The sequence below is a fragment of the Coenobita brevimanus genome, chromosome 33 (genome assembly GCF_032717465.1).
Source record: "Coenobita brevimanus isolate Jiangsu-jjx chromosome 33, ASM3271746v2, whole genome shotgun sequence".
Taxonomy (NCBI): domain Eukaryota; kingdom Metazoa; phylum Arthropoda; class Malacostraca; order Decapoda; family Coenobitidae; genus Coenobita; species Coenobita brevimanus.
The window spans coordinates 1,800,963-1,827,054 of NC_136986.1; the positions used below are offsets into that span (position 1 = coordinate 1,800,963).

The 26,092-nt window shown below is 41.3% G+C and overlaps 1 protein-coding gene across 1 annotated transcript in view; it reads right to left on the reverse strand.

Moving 5' to 3' along the window:
• LOC145395711 (fibrocystin-L-like) overlaps positions 1 to 26,092 on the reverse strand; it is a 304,791-nt gene that overhangs the window by 38,852 nt on the left and 239,847 nt on the right. The window contains exons 74-79 of the mRNA XM_080269252.1: positions 19,368 to 19,685; positions 16,515 to 16,664; positions 15,292 to 15,441; positions 13,336 to 13,484; positions 12,715 to 12,903; positions 7,911 to 8,180 (exon numbers count right to left, since the gene is read on the reverse strand). Of these exons, the coding sequence (XP_080125378.1) occupies positions 7,911 to 8,180; positions 12,715 to 12,903; positions 13,336 to 13,484; positions 15,292 to 15,441; positions 16,515 to 16,664; positions 19,368 to 19,685 (1,226 nt within the window). The remainder of the gene's footprint in view (positions 1 to 7,910; positions 8,181 to 12,714; positions 12,904 to 13,335; positions 13,485 to 15,291; positions 15,442 to 16,514; positions 16,665 to 19,367; positions 19,686 to 26,092) is intronic.

Below are 26,092 nucleotides of genomic sequence, written 5' to 3' on the forward strand. Positions count from 1 at the left end.
AATCTGCCACCTTTCCATTTTGAATACATAGGCCGTCTATCTCAAACTGGTGGATGAGGGAGTTACAATAGTTTGTCCAGTTTAACATGGTATAAAATTGACAGCTCTCGTTCCTGAATGAAAAACTAGCTACCTCAAAAATATAGGAAGATACTATTGTCTGTCCAATTCAACATGGGTGAAATTGCCATCTCTTCTTCCTGAATGCATGGGTGAGTTACCTTGAACAGGGGGAGTTAGAGTTACAATTTTAGACTAATTGAATTTTAACCCATTAGCTCCCAGGGATCCTGTATGAGAGATTGTGCTGGAGGGGTACTATAGTTGCAGTGCACGACTCTGAGGTTGTTATGATCGTGCCCTGGCAACCTACATCTCAACAGTGCATCCTATTTCATGCATAACATGAGACGCAAGTGATTCGTGTATAATATGTTAGTGTATAATAAAATTCGTGTACAATATATTTGTGCATAATACAGTAATCCCTGTACTATCCAGACGCCCACTATCCGGACTCCCCACTTACTGGACATTTTGAGCCCAGGCCTTTGGAACAAAAAAAAAAAAAAAAAAAAAAAAAAAAAAAAAAAAAATCCGACATTTTCTTCAACCGTACTTTGAAATTGGCACGCAGCACCGACCAGCTGTGTTTACCCTTGCTGCTTGCTTCCCCAATCCCTCCCGGCCTCCCCAGTTACCACCTAACTACCATCCTGACTAGACGCTCATTCAATGGATACAGCACGTGCTTGTTTTTGTGAATAAACTGCAATACCTCGCCGCTACACCACATGGGAATTTACAGTGTTGTGCAGTGTTATGAAATTAGAAATCAGAGTGCAAAGATTAAGTACAGAGTGTAAACTGGTGGTTCAAACTGTTACAGTGTTAAACAATTGTAACTCATAGTACAAAGGATTAAGTGCAGCACAACACTGGCTTACTGTATATGCTTCAGGAGCATTTTCACCACTGCCAGAGCCTTAGAGGAGGCGGGTTAACCTTCGTAACGAACGGCCATGGATGTGTTGTAAGTAATAATAATAATAATAATAATAATAATAATAATCTGGCCTTTTGTTTTTCAAAAGCGCCAGTTCTTCCTTTTGGGAATTCACTAGCGCTCGTTATTTTTACAATTACAAGAATTGTGACATTTTTTGTATATAATACAAGCTACATCATATATACATGAAAGTGGCAAAAATTAAACCCTATAATCATCTGTCATAGTACCTCTCTCCAGGTTGTAGCATTTTGAAAAAAGAATGGCTTTCAGCTGTCTCTTAAAGGATTCAACAGTAGAGAGTTGTCTTATGGACAATGGCAATCTGTTATATAATCTAGGGGCTCTATATGCAAAAGAACGATCAGAGAAAGATGACTGGTGAATGGCTCCTGGCTCATCAAGACGCAAGGAATCATCTTCACTGTGTAACATCACACCCGGGCGTGTCGATGGGAGTTTTAACAATTCAGCAAGATACTTCGGTTCACCAAACTTAAGAACCTTGAATGTAATAAGACACAGTTTAAATTCAATTCTAGCCTTTACTGGTAACCAATGCAACTCAATCAGAAACGGGGTAGTTGAGGTTCTCGGGGGGAGACCAAAGATAAGCCGTGCCGCCCTGTTCAACACAGACTGAACTTTTCTTAGTATATTATTTGGAAGACCAACCCACAGTGAATTACAATAATCAACACGAGACAAGACCACTGCATGGACCAATGTTAGGAGGCACTGTCTATTCAGGAATCTTCTCAAAGAATACAGATTTCTGATATGCAAGTTACACCCTCTTACAACCTGATTAATGTGTTCTTTGTAATTTAACTTAGAATTAAAATAAACACCCAAATTTCGAACAGAACTGACTAGATGCAGCTGTGACACGCCAATGTTCAAAGCCAGGGCATTGTCAGTGTCATCACCCCTTCTGTTTCCTCTGATGATGATGATCTCAGTTTTACCATCATTCAGCTTAAGTTTCCTCTTAGCCATCCAAATCTTAATATCAGACATTAGAGATTCAAACTTTATCTTAGTATCGTTGATATCTGACATCTTAACATAGAGCTGGGTGTCATCAGCATAAAAATGATAGGACACATCATGAGCATCAAGTAGAGACGATAAACTACTTGTGTAGATAGTAAATAGGATTGGACCCAAAACTGATCCTTGAGGGACTCCAAACAGAAGAGGGGCAGAATCAGAGCTAGCGTAATCAACAACCACTCTCTGAGATCTGTCTGACAGATACGACTTAAGGAGCAAAAGGGCACTATCACGAACGCCATAAAAATACAGATCATCCAACAATAGTTTATGATCTACTGTATCAAAAGCTGCAGACAGATCCAAAAGAACTAGGAGAGAGGACATCCCACTACAAGTGTTTGCCACCAAGTCGCTCTGAATCCTTGTTAGTGCAGTTTCAGTCGAATGGTATTTTCTGTAAGCTGACTGAACAACAGGAACAACTCTGTTGTGTTCCAGTAGTGGTAAGAGTTGGTCAAGTATGGCCCGCTCAATAATCTTGGATAAAAAAGACAGGTTAGAGACAGGACGATAATTTGTCATGCTCTCGACATCAAGGCCAGGTTTCTTAATTAGGGGCCTAAGCAAAGCACGTTTCTCAGACTGCACAAAATTACTTTCTAAGAAGCATCTATTTATTATGTTGCAGATAAAGTCTGCAGCATGCTCATACACATCAGGCGGTCGTGACATGTTACATGGATCGAGTGAGCAAAATGTTTTATTAAGTTCTCTGATGTAACATTTGACTTTGTTTACATCCAGTGGATGAAATGTTGAAAGCAAATGATCCCCGGTGCACCGTGGCTGGAAGTCAACTGAGTACACTTCACTAGGAGAACTGCTGTCTAAATCACTTCTTATGCGAGATATCTTACTTGTAAAAAATGAAGCAAAATCAGAAGCCAATTGGGCATCAGATAAAGAAGTTGTTTTAACAATTACATTCCTCCGACCAACCAAATTGTTCACAACTGCAGACAATTTTTTTTTATCACCACCACACGAATCAACTTTATTTTGATAATACCTAGCCTTTTGGGCTTTTACAGTGTGAACGACTGCTCTGCTCGCAAAAACATAACGCAAACGAGTTACTTCGGTCCGCTGCAAGCGCAACTCACGTTCTGCCCTTCTACGTTGTCTACGCAAAGAATTAATGGATGGACCATACCACGGAGAATTATCACGTACAGTGATTGTTTTTACTACCTCAGGAAAATAATGGTCAAAAATTGACCTGAGCTTGTTGTTGGAAATATCAACCAATTCACCAGAAGAAAGACTTGAAGAATCGATGGAGTTTACACGTTGATCAGTTTCAAAACACATCAACTGGCAGTCAACATTGTTGTGATCAGAGATGAGGGGGTCAAATGAGTCAACCTCCACATCTGATATGCGCCTGCAACCAACAGGGGACAAGATCAAGTCAAGGACATGTCCTGAGACATGAGTTGGATTACTCACATGATTGAAAAAATTGTTCTGGGTGATCAACTCAAGGAATTATGAAGAAAATGGTTTTGACTCTGGACTGTCAATCCAATAATTGAAATCACCACAAACAAGTAGTCCTCCAGGTCTAAGAGAAAACCCTTCAAGAAAATGCCCAAACTCCTCCATAAAACCTCGATCTCTGCCCAGATGACCTGGTCGATAGACAATTGCAATTCTAATGGTATTCTGATGGAAATTTATTAATACTTCCATAAATTCAAATGATGATGGGGTCAGGTCTGAGTCAATGAGAGAAACGTTTGCAAGTGCTGCAGAGTAGATGAGTGCTACGCCTCCTCCTGGATAGTCAGCAGCAGGCCTGGGAATACTAATAATAGAATGTGTCGTAGGCAAGGCATTACGAATAATATCGATATCAGACTCATACAACCAGGTTTCAGTCAAGCACAATATGTCAAGCTCGTGCTGATTTAGGGTTTCATTAATATAGTCTATCTTATTACGGATGGAACGAATATTTAAAAGACCCATCCTTAACTGGTTCAAGAGGGACGTAGTCAGTTTTTGAATGGTCAAAATTGGTGTTTTCAATCAATCTATTCCTATGAGAAATCATAATTGGACATTCTCTACTTGAAGCAAAATGGGCAACCACCTGTGACTTTGAATTAGCATCTTGATGTCTTAAAGAGGAGCAGTTGATGCATTTAGGAGAATTTCTGTTACTACAGTCCTTAGATTTATGGGCTCCAGCACAAAAGACACATTTAGGTTCATCACTTTTCCTAGAACATCTCTCAAATGTATGACCAAAGCCTTGACAGTGATGACACTGTGTAACCCAGAATCTATCGAAAGCGCAGCATCTTGTAAGATCCACATAGATGTAATTGCCCTGTTCTACAATGGAGGATCTCACCTCTGGCGACATCTTCAAGACAGCAGTTTTGGTGTCATTCCTTGTCCTTGTGAAGAGAAGGTTGAGGGTACAACCTCGATCAACGAGCATCTTAATTTTATTGTTTTTTCTCAGAATATTTGGGACATTCTCTACTTGAAGCAAAATGGCCTGATCTTGTGTGACCGCCATAGGTGATGAGACCTTGGTCTCTAGTGCCTCCAGTCTATTTGATACGTCTCTGATTGCTTGAAAGATTGGCCCAATGACTTTATCTTCATACTCCTTCTTGGTACTACTTCCTCCACCAGCCAAGACCTCGTCTGCTGGTGCAACACACTGGCTACACAGCCAGCGAAAGCCCAGCTGGTGGCTCCTCTTCATGAATGGATAGTCGCCTGGATCCAAATTTTCACAAGCTATATGAATCCACTCGCTGCAGTAGGCGCACTTCAGTGCTTGTGCACTTTTTGCTACAGACCTACTGCAGCGAGGGCACTGGTGTTGTTTACTCATGATAAGGGAGAACAAAAAAAACAAAATGACAACAACGGCAAAACGTATATACAATACTACCCGGGAAAAACCCGGGCAGCGCCGCCCCCGTTTGTGTCACCCTAATTTAGGAGGAAAAAAGAAAACCGAAGGAAAAAAGCACAAAAAACAGAAATGGAAAAAAACAAAAAAAAAACAGGGTGTCTGCGAGGTCACCACGAGCAGGTGCGGTATGACTTGACTACCCTTCTAGGAAAGGTAACCCAAACCGAGGTGCCGCAGAAGTGCTGAGATGGTACTGAAACTTTTCCCAATTTCGAGCTTTACAGCAGCAACAAATACGTCACTTAGGCAAGACCTCATTGGTTACGATACTGCCACTGCGCAAAGTACCCTATACACTGCTAAATATTTTCCATACTCACTTCTAATTCCTCATTCTCTGGTTCCTTTTCATTTATTTCATACTTTCTGTCCCTTATTTGTGTGAACAGAGTCTTAAATAGGTGCTGTGCATGTCCAGTAGAGAGTTATGTAGGTGGTTTTCTGAGTCAGGCTGGGTTAGGGTCCATAAGTACCAGTTCAGGAGGCAGGGGCCCACTATCCGGACGGACCCACTTTCTGGACATGCCTTTGGCTCTATTACATCGGATAATGGAGGGATCACTGTACTATGATTCATGTATAATATGACAAGAAATTGGACACACTTCTGAATGGTAGGTTACCACGGTACTATAAAGACAACCTCAGAGTCGTGCGCCACAACTATAAGCGTACTGCCCTCCGCCTATCGGCTCATAGTCACAAATCTCATAGGTCCCTACCCTGGGTTCCCTACTTTATCAACTTTGGAATATGCCCAGTTCCATCCTATTTTGTGGACACTGGGTGCAAATGGGTGGTTAATGCAGTCTAATGCCTGCCATCCCTCCAGCTTGAATTCTGCTCTGTAACAAAAGATTAAATTAGGATATGATGTTAATGGAAATGCTATGGAAATGATACAGAGGCACAGCATTGCCATATTCTGTCATTAAGGTAAGACAAAGCCCAGCAAAAGCATAAAAATTTCCACTTATTTATAGTGGGTGAACTACACATATAATGTAGAGGCTTTAAAGATAATGACCTAATACAAAAGAAAACACAGAAACATGAAAGGGATGGAGAAATATTAGAGAAAAATGAAGACACACCTATACAGTACATACATTATACTCTGGAAATTTTTAGAAATACTGTACTGCAATGTAAAATAAACAGGTATTGAAGAAATACATGAATAATAAACACACACTAGACATGATGCAGAAATAATGTAGATCTATTATCATCATCATCATCATCATCACCATCCCAATCCTGCTCCCCCTGCCCAATAATAAGTTTTCTGCCCTTGTGTATTCTTCAAATCTGTCATGACAGATCCTTTTTTTTTTATATTCTTCTCATGATTTCATCAGCTTCACACACTGTCATGCCTCAGTATGTACCAGTCCTACAGCCTTATGGCCTCAATTTTTGCCACTCAAAATATCCCTCCCTCCACCATTCCACATTATTTTAATCTCAGTCTTCATCTGCTCAGTCTCCCATCAGCTTCACAAGTAGCCTCCTTTGCCTGGTTCTCAGTCTTTGCCTCATTCTCAAGTCCAAGCACCACAACCCTTTCAAAAACTTTATAACTCACTCTCTCTCTCTCTCTTTCTCTCTCTCTTTCTCAGGTCTCCTCTTCTCCTCCATCATTCCACCTAATTTCCATCTTCCTCTCCTCATTCTCCCATCAGCTTCATCTATAATCTTACCTAAATCTGCATCATCCTCTCAGGTATCCTACTATACTAAACCTCCTCCCTGTAAGGCATTCCATTTTTCATCTAATTCTGATCTCAATCCTCCTCTTCAAATTCTACCATCAGTTTTGCTAATGACTATATTCTTATTACGAGACTATCTAGAAACTTTTCATTACCAGTTTCATATCATTTATTAAGGCTCAAACATGCCTGCATGCATCAACCTCAATATCCTATAGGTGGCTCTACACACTACCCGATCTCTGGCAGTCCCCCTATTCCCTTATCCCAGAGGTCACACTCCATGACCTCATCCCAGGTCTTTTTTGGTCTGCCTCTCACAACTCTACCCCTGACATTCACACTTCTCACTTTCTGCCTCCAACGGTCATCCTCCTGTAATGGGGTCTAAAATGCCCGCACTGCCCAGAGGCAAAGAGGGAATCCTCTCTTTGGCTCAGTGGTAATGTGCGCACATATGAAGCGCAAGGACCTGAGTTCGAATCTTGGTCAGATCAGTGATTAATTTGTTAGGTTTCATTTCAGTTTGCACATTGGTTGGCAACGGTGTGGGATGTAAGGTGAGGCTTGGTTGGCAATTTGATGTTGTTCCTTAGTAGCTGACAGTGTCCTTGTCCTTACATCCCGAGGATGAGCTGTTGAGTGTGGTCTGCAGTGTCCCCAATGGTGGCCTCCAATGCAGCACTACCATGTGTGTTCGAAACTCACCAAATTAATCACCAGGGGGAAAAAAGAAGGGTGTAATGGGGTCTATAAATGCCCGTGTTGCCCAGAGGCAAAGCATGGATCCTCTCTTTGGCTCAGTGGTAACGTGTGCGTGTATCAAGCGTGAGGGCCTGAGTTCAAATCTTGCCCAGACCAGTGGTTAATCTGTTATGTTTCATTTCATTTCATACACTCCATCTGCTCCACATACTCAAACCATCTCAATCTGTCCCTCCTAATCACAGCACCAATACACTCCAGTCTCATCCTTCCTCTCAATTCTTTAATCATAAACCTAATTGCCCCTGCTACCAGTTTATATCTGAAAACAGCATACAGTATTAATTATCTCTCTACGCCACTATCAAAAAGACATGACTAAACAACAGACATGGGAATAATGAAGTGTAATGGGCAAAATAAATAACAAAAGAATAGATGCTAAAAGTTTCCCTAGCTGAGAAAATTCAACTTGTAATCTCACCTCCATTTGCACAGTCTCTGTAGCTCTCTCTGCCCTCCTGGCACCTGAGTCCTCCCTGGTAATGTTGGCGATTCTAACATTCTCCTTGGTCACTCCTAGAATGTCTGCCATGTTCTGAATCACATTTTCCTCAAAGAAGCTGTCTGGGTCTACCACCACCCCAGTCGAGAGGATGATCATGGGCAACATTTTGATGTTTATTTCTTCGCTACCCTTGATGACAACGTGTAGCAGTTTCTGTGATCGCTGGAGGTAATTGGTGCCAGAAACCTGTTGAGAGATTGTTAATGTGTTCAGTTTCAATGACGCAGTTTATCATCACCATCCTCATCATCCGGAACTCTTTTCCCACCCTAGGGCAGGGTGAGGAGCAGCTATGTCCAGACAGCCCAAATTTGCCCAATCCAATAGGCCACGCTTCCATTCACTCATCATTCAAGCCCCCAGAATCCTGGCTCTATCAGATATGCCAAAAACATTCACCACGTTCTGTAGCTTCCCATAAACGTATCCGACTGAGTCAATCCAGACGCTGCCACATTAAAAAGAGGTGCCAAATCCCTGATCATGTACTTCTCCTCAAAACATTCATCCAGCCAGCTCGATCTTTTGTCAGTTCCCTGGCCTCACCAATTTCCAAACCTCTCTTCCTCACACACTCATCCACCATATCTCTCAACCTTCACCTTGGCCTACCTCACCTCCTCCCTCCTTCAGATTTGCTCAGATATACCTTTTTCACCACTATATTGTTACCCATTCTCTTCATATGACCATACCACCTCAGTACACTCTGATTCTGGTTTGCACCAACTTCCTCACTCCACACCTTTCACAAAATCACATTATTTCATGTCCTATCCTCCCTCTGTACTCCACATACCTTACTCAGCAATCCCATCTCCACTGCTCTTACTCCCAACTTTTCATTTTCATGCTACACCATAGTCTCACATCCATATGTTAAAGCTGGCACTAACACTCCCTCATGTAAGCCTTGTGCAGCTGCAGTACTCATGCCTCTGTTTCTTATCAAGGCCTTCATTGCACCAGCTACCTTTCTTCCTTGTGTCACTCTACTTTCAACTTCTTTTGCATATTTTCCTCTCTTTTCTATCACTGTACCCAGCTATTTGAACTCTCTCACCAATTCCAGTCTCTCTCCATTCACTGTAATATCACACTGGGAGTCACCTTCTCTCTCAATAACCATCACTTTACTCTTTTCTACATTTACTCTCAAGGCACAACGCTCACAGACATCAGCAAAACTCTGCACTAGCCTATCAAGTTCTCATCCAGTACTTGCAAGCAGTACATCATCATCGGCATACAACAAATTTGAGATATTCCATCCATCACCATTCATTACCAATGCCATCCCTCTCTCCATTACTCGTGTTTTTACTTCTCTCATCACCCCATCCATATATATATTGAATAACCATCGGGACATCACACAACCTTGTCACATGCTCACACCGATCGTGAACCATTCACTTAGATGCCCATTAACCCTTACGCATGCTTCACTACCATCATAAAAACTCTTGACAGCACCTGGCAGCTTATCATCTACACCATACATGCACAAACTTTCCACAATCCTTCTCTGTCCACTTTGTCGTATGCTTTTTCCAGATCCATGAATGCCATAAACACCTTATGGTCCTTCTCACAAGCCTTCTCTGCTATCTGTCTCATTGCAAATATTTGATCCACACATCCTCTGCCACCCCTAAAGCCACCCTGTTCATCACTCACTAGGACTTCTGAGATCTCTCTTACTCTCTCTATAATAATTCTTCCATATACCTTCCCTACCACACTCAATAAACTTATGCCACAATAATTCTTGCACTCACTTCGCTCACCTTTATTTTTGTACAGGGGTACAATCACAGCCTTTTTCCACTCTGCAGGCACAGTTTCACTCATCCATGCCTTCTTACATATCTCCAACAAGCACTTCATTCCACTCTCTCCACTACACTTAAGCATCTTTGCATACACCTCATCAACCTCAGCTGCTTTCCCATTTTTCAGCTGCTCCACAGCACTCTTCACCTGTGCGAGTGTCATGTCTCCTAGCACTGCATTCCTTCTCTGCACACCCTCAAAACTAATCATGTTTACAGCCGCTCTGCTCTCTCTATTCCTATTCATCAGGCTTTTCTAAATATTCTTTCCATCTGGTCCTTACTTCATCCCCACGGGTTAATAATCTACCACCTACATCCTTTACACCATCACATTTCTTTCCGTTTTCACTTCTACATTTCTGCACCTCTTTCCAGAATAACTTCCTATTTTCCGAGTAGTTCGCATTCATTTTTCTTCCTAGATCATCATCTATCTCCTTCTTTTTCCTCGTCACTAGTCTCTTTACATGCTTCTTGCTCTCAGTATATTCAGTTCTTATTTCAACTGAACCCCTATCCGGTAACCACTTTAGCCACTTCTTTCTCTTTTCCTCCACCACTCTTAACCTCCTCATCCCACCACGCCGTACCTTTCTTCTTTGTTGTTACTCTTGCCACACCACACACCACTTTAGCATTCCTAACTAAACAATCCCTATATGCATTCCACAGGCTGTCCAGATCCATTTCATTCCAGCTCATTGATTCTAACTCCTCCTCTACTTTGGTCCTGTAATCATCTACCATTTCTTTGATCCTCAGCTTCTCAACACTCAGTCTTTCTCCCTAACTGCTTCTCTCTCTCCTGATCCACCTCACTCCTCTCAGCTTGATCTTGCATACCATAATCATATGATCTGACAGACCTCCACATCATCCTCTCACGGCCCTCATATCAGCAACCATTCCCATCATCGACTTCTCTACAAGCATGTAATTAATCAGGCTTCTTTCAAAACGATCCCCGTTCCCTCTATACCATGTATATTTCTGGGCATCTTTGTGTTTGAAATACAAGTTACAAATGCACAACCTCCTCTCCCGACACATATCCTTTAGTCGTTTCCCATTAAAATTTTCTCCAGGTACTCCATAACAATCTATTATCTCATCCTCAGGCCCAGTGCCATCATGCAGAACTAGTGTACAGTAGTCAGAGCCCTTGGGCATGGGGCACTGAGGGGCCATAAGGGATGTCACAATGCTACAGCAATGTACGTGGCACAAGAGGTCACAGGCTAAGTCACAGCACTAGGGTGTAGCCAACACGTGGGTCACAATACACAGTGCACAGATACGTCCTCACGGGACTGAATGAAAGAGCTACAGTAGGCCTGGCATGTCAGATGGGCAGCTCCCGCAATGCCCTGTGATTGGCTGGTGTGTTGCAGGGTCTGCCTGCGTGTTGACTGGGTCCCATGTCTGAGTCACATGATACACATCACCACCGAAACATGCATAGTACCACCGATTGCTTTCCATTTCTGAGCATGATATTGCCTAATTTCATCAGACAATGCTTTATTAGAGCTGGGCAAAACGCGCTGGATATTGCATTGGGCAAGATATTTTGACGACGGATAACTGAGAAATTACTGTAATCAGCTTATTTATGGTGGCTAGCATAAGGTATGAGGCTGATTAACCTTGACTCACTATGTAAATTTTTTTTTTAATATTGAGATTATCACCAGACAATTCTGTTCAATTCAGGATGAATCTCTAGCTGAAGGCATTACTGAAAACTATATATACAGTATAGTTCATCCAGCTCCAAAAGTCCCTTGGAAGCTGAACAACAATGTCTGCCTAAAGAAAAATGTGAGATATTTCACCAGGCAGAAAAAACAATCACAGTGGTCTCATCCTCTCTAATGATGATGTGTAGCTGCTTCTCTGGTACTTAACAGTAATTGGTTCCAAAATCTTGTTGTATGACATTTAAGGATAATTAGTTTGGTTAAAGTGATTGGTAATGGTTCACACTCATCTTAAATGTTGGGACCATCTGCCTAGCCCAGGGCTCCTATGCTCCTCATGGGGCAATGTAGGATTGGCTGACGGATGGATGGATGGATTGGTAATGGTTATGAAGACCAATAGCAAGTTCACTTTGAACATACTAATAACTAGAACCCTTGCTCTTATACATTATCATCAACATCATGGCCTCTTTTTCACACATTAACAATGGGGTGAGAGGGCAAAACATTATAACCAGTATTACCGGCCTATTCTGGTTCCCGTCACACAGCACAGGTTAATTTCAGAAACAAGAAAATGAAACATGCAAGTATGATACATTATCAAAGGTGCCTACTGAAATAGGTCACACATTCAATTACTATCCATTCAGTCCTTGGAAATTCTTGGCTCCATCCAACACCAAAGTCACCTAAACAGCCCTTGGATACAGCAATTATTTGAAGACCTAATAACAAGTCCAGTATGGAAAAGGAATATATCATAATGGCAATGGAGCTGCTGTTGCTATTGTGGCTCATGGACCACAAAAACATTAATAGCAAACCCTCAGAAAATATAATCACCATGACCCAAATTCACATTACAGTACAATACGTCAACTGAGTGGCATCGTATTGTACCATGATCCAGATACACAAGAAAGGAAACCAAAAGTGTAAGAAGCTATGTACAGAATGCTTTGTGACATTTACCATACATCTGATCACCCATCATTCAAGTCTTTGAAATTCAGAGACCCATTTCAAATTTGTTTCACCTCTTCATGAAAACTACCTATATGAAAGCCAGTGCTGTAATTAAAACTGGTACAATTAATATTTGTAGGATCACTAAATTAATTAACATCAACAATAAACAAAAAAAAATACATTTTAATACATTAGTACAGTACTCACATCACTAAGCTTTGGCTCATATTTGGCATCTTCTGGGTGGAGTTGGTAGCCAGTTTTGGTGTTGTCAATATTGGTGGGGGGTACAAAGGTCTGGCCCTTGTAGACATTATAACGCTGGGTCTTGGGGAAGAAGATGCGCAGAAGAACCGACTCACTGGGGTCTGAGTGTAGGAGACGCAGGCGAATATGCTGGTGGGAGAGGGAAGTGAGTGAGAGCATATAAAGCAAGGAAAGATAGTCAGAATAAGAAGAGAAAGAGTGAGAGGCAAGGTAAGAAAGGAGGGATTCAAAAATGGGAGAAAGGCCTTTCTAACCCAGCCTCTTTTATAACTCTCTCATCCAGTGACTCTAAATTATGTTAAAACAAAGTGTTTTACATCTCTGAATAATAAAGCCAATATCACAATGGCAAACTTTGTCTCATTACATCACATATACAGGCTAAGTAACATATTCATGTGCATGTACTGAGAGGGGAGGAAGGGATGCCACTAAAAACATTGGGAACACCTGTTATGACATCCATATTCCCTACTACCTGCCATTTTAATTACCGGCATTTCTGACCCCCAGTCATTCCTCTAATCCCTCCCAAATCCTCTTCTCCCAGTCCTAAAATACCTGTGGTGGTGTGCTGGTCATGGCCACATCATACACAAATTGTGCAGCAACAACTGTGTAGAAGGTGGAGATGCGCTCCTGGCACGTGTACCCGAAACACCATCCTCGGTCCATTGGTCCATTCACGAGGTCCACGTACCCATTGGGGCCTGTGGGGAGGGCACAGAATAAGCAGAGTGGGATAGGTCAGCCAAGGCTGGATTGATTTGCTTTGGGTTGGATTACTGCATTAGTTAAGTACAGTTACATTAGCCTAGTACAACATCAGGTAAGTTTGGTTACATTAGCTTAGTACATTAGGTAGCTTGACCTACTTTGGGTTGGTATAGGAGTGTGGTGGCTGGATTAGGCTTGGTTTGGTCAGTTTAGCTTAGGTGTGTATTGGCTGGGTCAGATGTAGTTAGGATGACAAGTGACTACAATTAGGTCAAGATGAACTGGTTGGTTTGGGGCTGGCTGCCTGGAGAGGTGAAAGGAAATATGGGACTGGAGTGTATTGGTGTTGTGATGAGGAGGGGTAGATTGAGATGGTTTGGGCATGCTGAGAGGATGGAGGATGACAGTTGGGAGCGGAGGGTGATAGGTGTGAACGCTTGCGATAGGGTTGCAAATGGCAAACCCAAAATGACCTGGAATGAGGTCATAGAGCATGACCTCAGGGATATGGGACTGAGTAGGGAGGCTGCCAGAGATCAAGCAGCATGGAAAGCTGCCATTAGGTGACCAAGACCAAAGCATGCAATCATGTTGGAGACTTTATAAACAATATGATATGATTCTCCAGTCAAAGCTAGGAGTTTGTAATGTTCCCTATATGAGATGACTTACACTTTCATTCAGTCATGCCCCAACCAATTTTACTATTACCCAAACAAATTACTAATTAAGCTCATGAATATGACAGATTGTAATATCCTAAACCTATTTTCCATACAGAATAAGAAAGAACACACAATATATGCAGTCTTCCACATTCAAATCACCTTACACTCAGAAATGCTTCAGGATGTGATAAAATTCACTGTCTAGCACTATGCTCCATTCTGTGAAGGATTACTTGAACAAGGCCTCTAAGCTGTTCTGTACCTATTCATTATTTTTTCCTCCTCCAATGGTGCACCATTCTCTTTCATATGCTGGTACTATCTGAATTTGTTCCTCCACCTTATTCTTGGTATACAGTAGGTTTTCGATCAAACAGACCTCGGTAGACCGGATATCAGATTTAACAGACACTACGAAGGCCCCCGGATTTCCATCTGTTATAACAATGTCTGTTAAATGGGGCAATGGGTCACAATACATGTGTTTCTTACCCTTTTTACTCTAACCTGGACTGAAATTACCCTCTCCCCATTGTGACTGCTGAGTTATAATAACAGACTATAATAATACTGTACAAGTCATGAAGCAGTGCTATGACATGGATGTGAAATACGCTTCAAAAGGACAAAATTATGGACAAAGTTATTGCAAGATGGGTGTTGTTTTCATTTTTTGTACTTAAATATGGTACTATACTCATTTATTTTCAATGATGTTCTTGAAATCGCACCTTCGGGGGGGCATCAGATATAATGGATTATCAACTTTATTGGACCTGGCTTCCCCCCAGTTAGTCCGTTACAGTGAAGGTCTGTATTACATTTTCTTTTCTTTTAACTTCAGCTTTCTCATTCCAGAAAAACAACATAGGCAGTCCTCATATTACGTAAAGCAAGGGTTCCATAATACTGTACCATACATTTTCCCTACAAATGGTACCTTAAACAGGCAAAACAGGCAAATCAGCTTTACTGATAGCAATGGAACTATAATACAAAATTTATCTGCAGTTTATTAAGTATTAAGAACCAAATAATAATATTAGAACAGATGAATTAAAATGAGAACTTATGGTAACCGCATCAACCCAGCCCTGGGTTAAATAGACTAGAAATTGTTGAAACAACTTACCAGGATCAGCAATGAGAGCAATGGGAGACAGACGTCGTATCTCTGTATCACTGTCCATGCTCTCAATGATAAGCATGCGGTGAGTCAGTCCAGTGCATTTCCACCCCTGCCACACCGTCATGTTCACACATCCACTGTTACGCACAATACCTGGCAGAGGAGGATAATATGAGAAAGGGGAGAGGAAGGAAAAGTAATCAAGTGAGAAGGCAAAAGGAATGAAATGATAGAAGAAGGAGGGAAATGGAAGGAATGAAGAGGAAGGATAGTGAAATGAAAGAAGAAGGAGGAAAATGGAATGAAGGGGGGGGGGAGAGATGAAGGAATGGGGCGATAGGGGTGACGATGGAGAGAAATGACACAGAGGAGGTATGAGATGGAAAGGACTGGGGAATGGAGAGGAGGGAAAAGGTGTATGGTGACAGGGATGATGGTGGGAAAAGGTGTGTTGACATAGGTGAGAGGGGAGTGGATGATGTCCAGCATGAGAGTAATGGAAGAAGGATGTAACAGGGATGAACTGTGGTGATTAAGACAAGGTGGCAAAGGTGGGGGGTAAGAGTCAGGTGTACTGAAAGGTGATGTTGGGTCAAAGCTGAGTGTATTTAAGGGAAGAGTGGGGTAAGAAGGGGACTGCGCTAAGTGTGGTAAGAGAGAATATGGGTTATGGTGATAGGGGTAAGAGGTGATTCATGTAACTAGAGGGAGAGAGAAGGACTGACAAAGGAAGAATGGAGTGATGGAGTGAGGGGGAGGGGACAGTGTGGTGAGTATGGTATGGGATGAAAGAAGCTGTGTTGGTGGGACAATAGGGAGCAATGAGAGAGTATAGTGCGGTGACCTGTGAGAGGAATGCGTGTGAGAGGCCATGCACACAAATCAAGGTCAACACTCAGACCGGTGCCTTGAACCACTACGGTCAGTTTGTTTGACCTACCAAAACTCCCAAAATGTAAATACTGTACTAAGTTGTGTTTGCATGAAATTCCATGAGCTTTAGTTATGAGGCATGACTGAGTCTCCTTGATTAATGATCATGCTAATTCTCCAAACTGAATACACCTGGTCATTAACAGAGCAGAGAAGGATTAGGGATCAGCCAGACTAGAATGCATACACTAGAGATTAGCATACACTGAAAACATACAAACAATAAACAAACTAAATAACTGAATTTCTTTTAAAATACAGTATTTAACATTTTCCTTGACTGACTGACTGACCTTTGTTGGGGAACTTCGAGGCCTCTGGAATCTCTGAGCCATCAGGATTCTGCCTGAGGGCCACTGGAATGCGATAATCCCCAACCCCACGGCTCCTGTCTCCGTCCCACTCGTGCTCTGCTTGGGATGTCAGGGTGGCATTTGTTGAGCCTGGAGAGAGAGAGAGGAAGAGAAAAATATATATATATATATATATATATATATTATGTGGTAAGTGGGGGCGCTCACCATCCACTCACTCAATGTAGTGCTGCTCTCAGGTGTCTGCCCTTTCCTCTCCATCCTTCTTTCCTTCCATTCTCTTCTGTCTTTCTTTCCTTCATTCTTTCCTTGTCCTTCTGCCTACAGGTGACTTTACACTCCCTCTTCTGTCTTTCTTTCCTTCATTCTTTCCTCTTCCTTCAACTTGTGGGTGACTTTACACTGAGTGACAAGCCAAATGGTTTCCTGCACACCAGGAAAGCATTTACTATGCTGGGTGGTAACCATATAACCAGATTTTGGCACCAGGTGGTTTAGTGGGTAATTATTGCACTCCATTCGGATTGAGCCAGTGAAGGTTTATATCCAAGGGGTGGTTGGGGTTGAGAGCTCATGTAATGCCACTCAGGGACGAGTGAGGCTGGTCACTCTCATCTTAAATGTCGGGACCAACTACCTAGCCCCAGGCTTCTATGCTCCTCATGGGGCAATGTAGGATTGGATGATGGATGGATGGATGGATGGATATATATATATATATACAGTACCCTCGCATCCAACACGCGTTTGTCCAGCACGATTCGCGTCCAGCACGGACAGCAAAAAATTAATACGATTTAATATGATTTAAGTACTGTAAAGCGGGTGCATAAGCATAACACTGACGAAGCTCCGAGAAGTGGGCGAAATCCGCGGAGTTCGCCTCTAGCACGATCACTCCCGGTCCAACACGGTCATATTGGACATTCCCGTGACGCTGACAGCCAATCAAAACATATGATCAAGTAGCCTCCCCCGCCCGCTATTGTGACGAGATCGTGATGTCGCCCAATGAAAAACGCTTCTGTTCTCACGTGATGTTTTGTTTAAATTTCTCCCGCCACAGCGCCACTCAGTCGCATAATTTGCATTGGACGGTACTTTTTTTCTCGCTGCATTTTCTGCCCTTGCTACTGCATTTTACCCTGCTCACGATGCCTAGGAAGCCTTCTAAGAACCCTAAGAAGTGGCGGCACCTCCCTCAGGCCACCAAGCTAGAATTCATCGAGAGGCAGAAGAAAGGGGAGAGGAATTTCAAAGGATTTATGAGGGAGGTTGAGGAGAAGCAGCAGCCATTACCCGCTAGTGACGCCAGCAGCCATCCTCCAGGGACCCAGTAGAACTACCTACAGTCTCAGATATCACCTTCCATTCCCAGCAAGCCCACCAACACTATCCTAAAAGGTTCATTATAATTCATAGTACAGTACCACTTATTATAATTGCAGTAGTACCATCATATGTATAGGTATATGGTAGGTATTTAGGGTGACTTTTCCTAGGGTTGCTGACATAATTCATTTTTCCCCATAAGCTCTGTTGTTTGTCCAACACGTTTTTGGTCCAGCACGGGACCCATGCATGACAATATTACCGTGTTGGATGCGAGGATACTGTATATATATATATATATATATATATATATATATATATATATATATATATATATATATATATATATATATATATACAGCACAGTACTCTCATCTTAAATGTCAGGACCAACTTGCCTAGCCCCAGGCTCCTACGCTCCTCATAGGGCAACATAGGATTTGACGATGGATGGATTTATATATATATATATATATATATATATATATATATATATATATATATATATAGTATACATATATATATATATATATATATATATATATATATATATATATATATATATATATATATATATATAGTATACATATATATATATATATATATATATATATATATATATATATATATATATATATATATATATATATAGATATATATATATGTACTTGGTTATAGTGGTTTTCGTCACTGTTTGATGAAAATCTGCATTCCTTTCATTATCACACATTTTTAGTGAAGACCACTAACTTTTCATCCCCAAGCCTCAGAATCCCTTACCTCAAGCTCACCTCAGATCTCTATACAATATGTGTTACTTCCATGTTGTGCCCTTTTCAAAATTTCTATTAAACTAGCCATGTCTGTGTGTGTTTCTGATACTTCTAAGTACTGTATGTATTTAGTGGGCTAAAACTGTTGTAAAATGGAAACCTTGAGTTTACAAGTGTGGTGCCCTGTACCAACTAGGATAAATCCCATAGGTTCTCCTTTTGCTGTTGAGCAATTTTGTTACCACGTGCTAGGCACAGTACCAACTATGCGCGATAACCAGGGAACCAATGTATATACAAACAAGAAAAAAAGTAAACCAATTTTATGAAGGATAAGTATGACAGTGACATTTGTAAAATGTCAACTATTGGTGGTGAAAACACAGTTCTTAGAATACTATGTTATGACAGTAATTTTAATGATGAAATGTGGCATCTGGGTACCTCAGAATTTCATGCAGTATTTCAGTAGTCCAAAATTCAGTCATCATCATCATCATTCAGACCTGTTTTCTCAGCAAAATATTTGGAAAAGGATTTGAACCAAGTTTTTTAAAGTAGACTGATTTGTACCTAGACACCATAGTCAAGAAAGATGGGTCAATTTCCAGCACTGTGTTCCATCTGTTACCTACCTTTTCAGTGTTATACTATGAGAAATGTATAGATATTTAAAAGAGAAAGAAAGAGACAGAGAAACCACTCACAATACTATCAAAATCCTCACCTAGCAGGGAGCCATCCATGTCCTGCACCACCACCTTCTTAAGTCCATCACAGTCCATGTCCACACAGTCAGAGGGGTTCACTCTACCTAAGTTAGCCCTGTGGATGAACACCTGGTTATTCTGCGGTGTATCCAGGAATGTAAGGCCACTTGTGAAGATAGGGTGAATAGCATCATCTGAATCCTTGTTGGTCATTAAAGCAATGTCTTTTCCACAGCTGCGTGAAGCGAAGGAGGAGAAGGTGACATTGTGGATGTGATGGGCCCCACCCAGTGCAGGATAGCTGGCTGCCTCGTTGAACTTGTGCATTGGTGCCACTGAGGAAAGATGGGAGGGAAGATGGCATGTAGCAGTAGGCATCAGTCACACATTTACATCTGACAACTTTGACAATGGATGCACATGTAAGCCTTTCCTCATTCACTGATGGCAACTTAAACTGATAATGGGTGCCATGTACAGTATCTCCAGTATCACTGGTGCATCACCATCAAGTAAGTAATTTTGTGTGTGTGTGTGTGTGTGTGTGTGTGTGTGTGTGTGTGTGTGTGTGTGTGTGTGTGTGTGTGTGTTTGCAAAGCAGTGCACCCAACACGTGAGGCCTGAGGTGGCCGTTGTTAACGGTTTTATTTTACTGTCAATGTCATAATGCATTAATTTCATGCTGCAGCATGCTGATAATTATATTATTTACTATTTATCTATCCATGTGTTCTATGTTTGAATTATTAGCTGGACCAAGTGTGTTAAGCATGAAATCAACTTGAAATGTAACTGCCAGTTAAGAATGATGGGTGGGAGGGGCTGGGTAAGGGTATGGGGGAGGATTGGGGGCTGGGGTAGAGGTGGATGGAGCTCATTTCATCCCCCCTCCCCTCTTCCCTGGGTGTACAGGGGTGGGAAGGGGGCACCCCTGAACAGAAATTAGTGATTGTGAGTGTACATATTCCTAATACTTTCAGAAGTCCCTCCCAATTGTCCAAAAAAAACAATAGTCCCAAAGACCCTCAGTCCGCTGCCATTCGGATTACAAGACTTTTATCATACATACCTTTTAGTTCCCAAAATAGTTCCATAATAACAGCTCTGTTCATATAGCTCCTGGCAGTTAACAGTGCAGGAATTAACACCCACATACAAATATAATATAAAGAGATGTTTGCATTGTACTACAGGTGTATCCTGGTTTAATGGTGCAGTTGGTTAAGTAAAAACCCATCGCTAGGCGGGTATCGTATATCAGGGTAGATTTAGCATGTAAAGTATTGGGATACGTTTTTGAGCCTTGGGTTTCCACCCCGCCAACCACATCCTAAACTCACCCAAATGAGTCCAAAAACAAGTTTTAGCTTAACTAAACCCCCAAATAGCTTTAAAACAAGCTAAACTAAGCCTAAAAGCAGTTTATAACTCATCTAAATCCAAAAATATAATCTGAAAATTGTCAAATATGTCTGGAAAAAATCAAACTTAGCAAACTGTACCCCAAAATGACAATGTAAACCCTACCTATGACCAAGACACATTAATATAAGTCTAAAACCATTTATAAATCAACCTAAACACAAAATTTAAGTCTAAAATATCACCAAACTCGGTAAAAAAAAAAAAAATCTAAACCCATCGTTAAACCAAGGTTCGGCCATCGTTAGGTGGGGTATGGTGGTATTTCTACCCCCATCGTTAAGCCCGGGTATTGCATCTAGGGGTATCGTAAATTGGGGTATACCAATATATCATATATATATATATATATATATATATATACAGCTACCGCAAACTGACTTATGACCTCCCCCCACAAGGTATTAAAAAACAAAGAAATCATAGTATATCACAATGTTTGTTCATGAAATCTATCTATCTATCTATTGCCAGACACCTCAATCCCATTCAGGGTGGCCACAAACAAATCGCCTCCATGTCACCTTGTCCCCCACCATTTCACTGCCCTGCTCTCAACTCACACCCCCCTCTCTCATTTACCTCTCCACCCCATCCCTCCATCTCATCCTTGGCCTCCCCCTCCCTCTCCCCCCCTCCACCTCACTCACATACACTCACTTTGTCAGTCTTTCACCCTCCATCCTCTCCACATGGGCAAACCACCTCAGTATATTCCTCCTAACGCTTTCTATCACATCCACATCCACACCACAATGCTCCTTTATATCCTCATGTGTCAGCCTGTCTCTCCATGTGACTTCACAGGCTCCTCTTAAATAACTCATTTCCACTGCTCTCACTCTTGACTTGTGCCCTTCCAACAACGTCCAAGCTTCACTTCCATATGTTAGAGTTGGTATCACAATACTGTCATGTAGTAACTTTTTCATTTCCATGCTCACTTCCCTGTTTCTTATCACTGCTTTCAAGGAACCATTCATTATTATGAAATCATGTTTCCCTCGTTTTTCAGGACTAGTTGAATGCGTTTTGTCATGGAATCACTTAGATCTCTAATCTAAAGACATTTCTTTGCACCAAACATTTGTCAGTTCAGTCTTGAGGTTGTCCAGATTGGGTGTCTTCTTCTCTGCCATGATTTTCTTCATTTTTGCCCAGCAGTTTTATCGGATTTAGATCCGGACTGTTGCCAGGCCAGTCGAGGACCTCAATCTGATTATCCTGAAGCCATTTTGCCACCTTTCTTGACTTGTGACATGGAGCTGAATCATGCATGAAAAAGCCACACCCATGAATAGCAAAAAAGTGTAACAAATGATCTTCCAGAACTTGAATGTACCAGCCACCATTCATCAAGCTCTTAGGAAGAAAGCAGAGACCTCCCCTTCCCATTTCACCTGAGAAACACCCCCATACCACTATTGATTGTGGGTACTTAACAGTTGGCACCATGTAAGCAGGGTCATACTGACTACGGGAGGCAGGGCGACGAACCTTGGCAGAGCACACCTGGAATGCTTGAAATGTGCTTTCATCGGAAAACATAACTTTTCTCCACTCATCCAATGTACAGTGAGCATACTTCTTGGCAAAGTGAGTGTGCTACTTCTTTATGTGGTCAGTGAGAAGTGGTTTCTTGGCTGCAGTGCGGCTTGGCAAACCCAGTTCCTTCTGCCTGCGGTGTTGGATAGTTCGAATTGAGACGTTTTGTAACAGCTGGGGATGCATTCTCTTCAATTCTGTTGCTGTCAGTCAAGGATTCTTGATTATTCCCCTCTTCAAAAGTGTATCTGTACCTCTGGCAGTCGTCCTCTTCTTTCCACTATCATGCTTGTGCTCTGATATGACATCATGTGCCCTGCAACAAGAATCTTCATGACGGTTGACTTTGCGTGTCCAGTGCGTTCACAAATCGTGTTGATAGGGACATTATCCTGCCTCCATGCAATGATACGGACCCTCTCATCCCTTGAGCAGTACTTGCCAGGCATGACAACTCAACTCTAGGAAAATAACAGGGCAAACAGTAATGTATACGAAAAAAAGAGGGAGGTGCAAGCTCGGAGCGACAGGAACATACACTCCCACCCTTGCTTCTGGGCAAGCACTGATATGCTCAGTGGCCAGTTACTTCTTGCCCCCCAAAAATCACTTGGTAGCGGTGGAAACACAAAGCAAAGACAGACAACTCTCCAATAGCAATTCTGTGTGTAGGTCCTAAGTCAATTAGCAGTGGGTGTATATATATATATATATATATATATATATATATATATATATACAGTGAAATTTCAAATTTTAATGGATATATGTACCTAAAAATCACCGCGAAATTCAAATAACTGAAATTTAAACTGAACTTCTTATGGGAAAAATTAGTTTGGGTCCGGGGGCCTCCGAACCTAACTACCTAAAATCATGATTTTTTGCCCACACCCCCTGTAAACTTTATGAACTACAATTGTGGTTAAGTAACTGTAGTTCTGCATTGTATTGCCATACTGTCAGCAAGTGTATACTTGGTGTATTTCTGCCCTTTCCTGTACTGCGATTTCTCCTTTGGCAGCGAAGACTTAGAGGTGCCATGCTGCTCTCGTACATTACCACTGCTACCCAAAAAAACACTCTTTCTTGCCATTTTGAAACAGGTAAGTTGCGACGAAAATACAAAGAAAATACATACAACTAAATTGCAGTGAAATGGTGTCCACATATGGTTAGGTTCATACTTTTTCTTATAATTTTCCTTCACTTCTAGCCTTTTGGTTCGCATCAAAAATATTATCTTTGCTTGTTTTGGTTGGAGTCTGGCCCTGACAGCACATGTTACATACGATATTAGGTTAGGTTCATACTTTTTCTTATCATTTTCCTTCACTTCTAGCATTTTGGTTTCCATCAAAAATATTATCTTTGGTTGTTTTGGTTGGAGTCAGGCCCTGAGAGCATCGAAATTCGTGAATTTGCATCGAAAAGTAAGATAGGCAGACCACTGCAAAATGCATCAAAATTTGATTCATCAAATTCTAAACTGTCGAAATTTGAGATTTTACTATATATATATATATATATACATATATATATATATATATATATATATATATATATATATACATATATACATATATATACCTGTACGAGATAGAAATGGTAATTTGATATATATATGGTATATATATTTATCATATATAACCATCCTAACCTTGTTACTCACAGACAAAAGTGGCAATGATACGACGAGTATAGCTAGCTCTCTTTGAGCTCTCATGGAACATAAATCAGAGAAGCTAGTATCGGTCACAATCTCAACACTCCTATGTTGTAAGAACAGGGCTGCTCACACCTGAAGTGGTGAGAGTTCGAGTCATCACATTCCTCAACAACAAACGGATGAAGATTTAGAGACCTCTCCCCTCCCCATGCCCTCCTACCCCATGTAGTCACCTGTTACATTACAGATGGAATACACAGGTAGTATGCTGCCTCCCCTATCACCAGGAAGAGTAATGTAATCTATACTCAATGTAGTACTTTTATTACTACTATCATCAGAATATTTTATCATAAGTAATCACTCTAATATCCGGACGCCCATTATCCGAACATCCCCACTATCCGGACATAAGAATGTTTCATACTGTACTTTTTTCCATACTATACTTACCTCATTTCACTCTTTAATGTCCTTTATTGGTGTGAATAGGGTGTTAGGAGCTACGCATGTGCAGTAGGAAGGTGTTTTTCTGAGTTAGGCTAGGTTAGGGTCCATAAGTATCAGTCCAGGAGCCAGTCACCAGAATGTTTATTATTCTAAACCCTCATTTTATGTTTCTTTTGCATTTATTTCAGTCATTTATGTGCCTTATTGGTGTGATTTGGGTCTTAACCCCTTAACCGCGGGGCGTCACTTTCGTGACGCTTGGGAGCAAGGGATCATACCGCGGGGCGTCGCTTTTGTGATTCTGTGTTATTTTGAATTCACCCGGGCTTCCAAGTGGGGGCTTGTATCATCTATCAGTACTGCCAATGTCCAACACTAGTCAGCACTCCTAATCTCATCTATACTCCCATCCATTGTTGACAATTTAGCCATTTCTCCCCATTCTTGACCCCCCTCCCTACCCCCCCTCCATTACCCTATCCTCTCGCTCCTTGCTCCGGCGTGCTACGCTAAGTAAATCTTCCCTGGAATTTTTCACTGATTTCATCCATTGAAATAAGCCCTATGTCCTATTCTTATACCAAATACAGTAATATATACAAGAAAGAAATAAGGTAAGTGAGAGTGCCATACACCTGGAATTGGCTAATTATCACCTGACAACACCTCACGTGCACTCGTTCGCTACTTTTCGCTGTTTTTTTCCCCTTGAAATATGCCGTATAATCTATTTTCGTAATAAATATACATGTAAGGAGGGAAGGGAGAAGCCTAAGTGATATTTACATTCACCTGGAACTACCTAATTTATAATGTATTGTCTAGATTTCCTGCCAATCATATCAGTGCTAGACAAAGCTGTTTCAAGATCTAACATTGGTAGCTCTGAATATATATCTCCTAAGTAGGCCTCTAATCTATTTTCGTAATAAATATACATGTAAGGAGGGAAGGGAGAAGCCTAAGTGATATTTACATTCACCTGGAACTACCAAATTTATAATGTATTGTCTAGATTTCCTGCCAATCATATCAGTGCTAGACTTAGCTGTTTCAAGAACCACACATTGGTAACTCTGAATAACCCTAAGCAGGCCTCCACGCTGGCCCTCCGTTATCAGTTTACTCTCATCTTCCGAAGAGAGGGTACGTATGTTTCTTCTTGCTGACTTCAAGGCCTTTTTTCACCCCCATGCAAATGGGCTGCCCTGTGACCTTACCCCTACTAAACCTCGTGTGGAAAAGAGGTAAAGGGCTGACAATTGATAAAAGAGTGACTACGATCTTTCTATTGAGTAAAACAGTGCAAGTGGAATTGTAAATAATGTGTAAATAATGTGTAAACAGCAAGTGAAAGTAATGAATGTAAATATACGTGAACAATGGAAAATAGTTTTATAAGTTATTTCAAGTGACAGTGCACAACACAGTGTAAATAAAATAGAAATGTAAATAACGTAAATAAAATAGAGAACGTAAATAGAAATGTAAATGAGTAGTATTATAAGAATACGAGTATATACCCTAGGAGTAATGAAAGTGAAAGTTTCACTCTAGCATGTCTGAATGCTATGAGTTATGAGAGTGAAGATGAAAGTGACATTCACTCTTAATGCCAGTATACAGGACAGGAAAATGAATGCTAAGTATTTTACT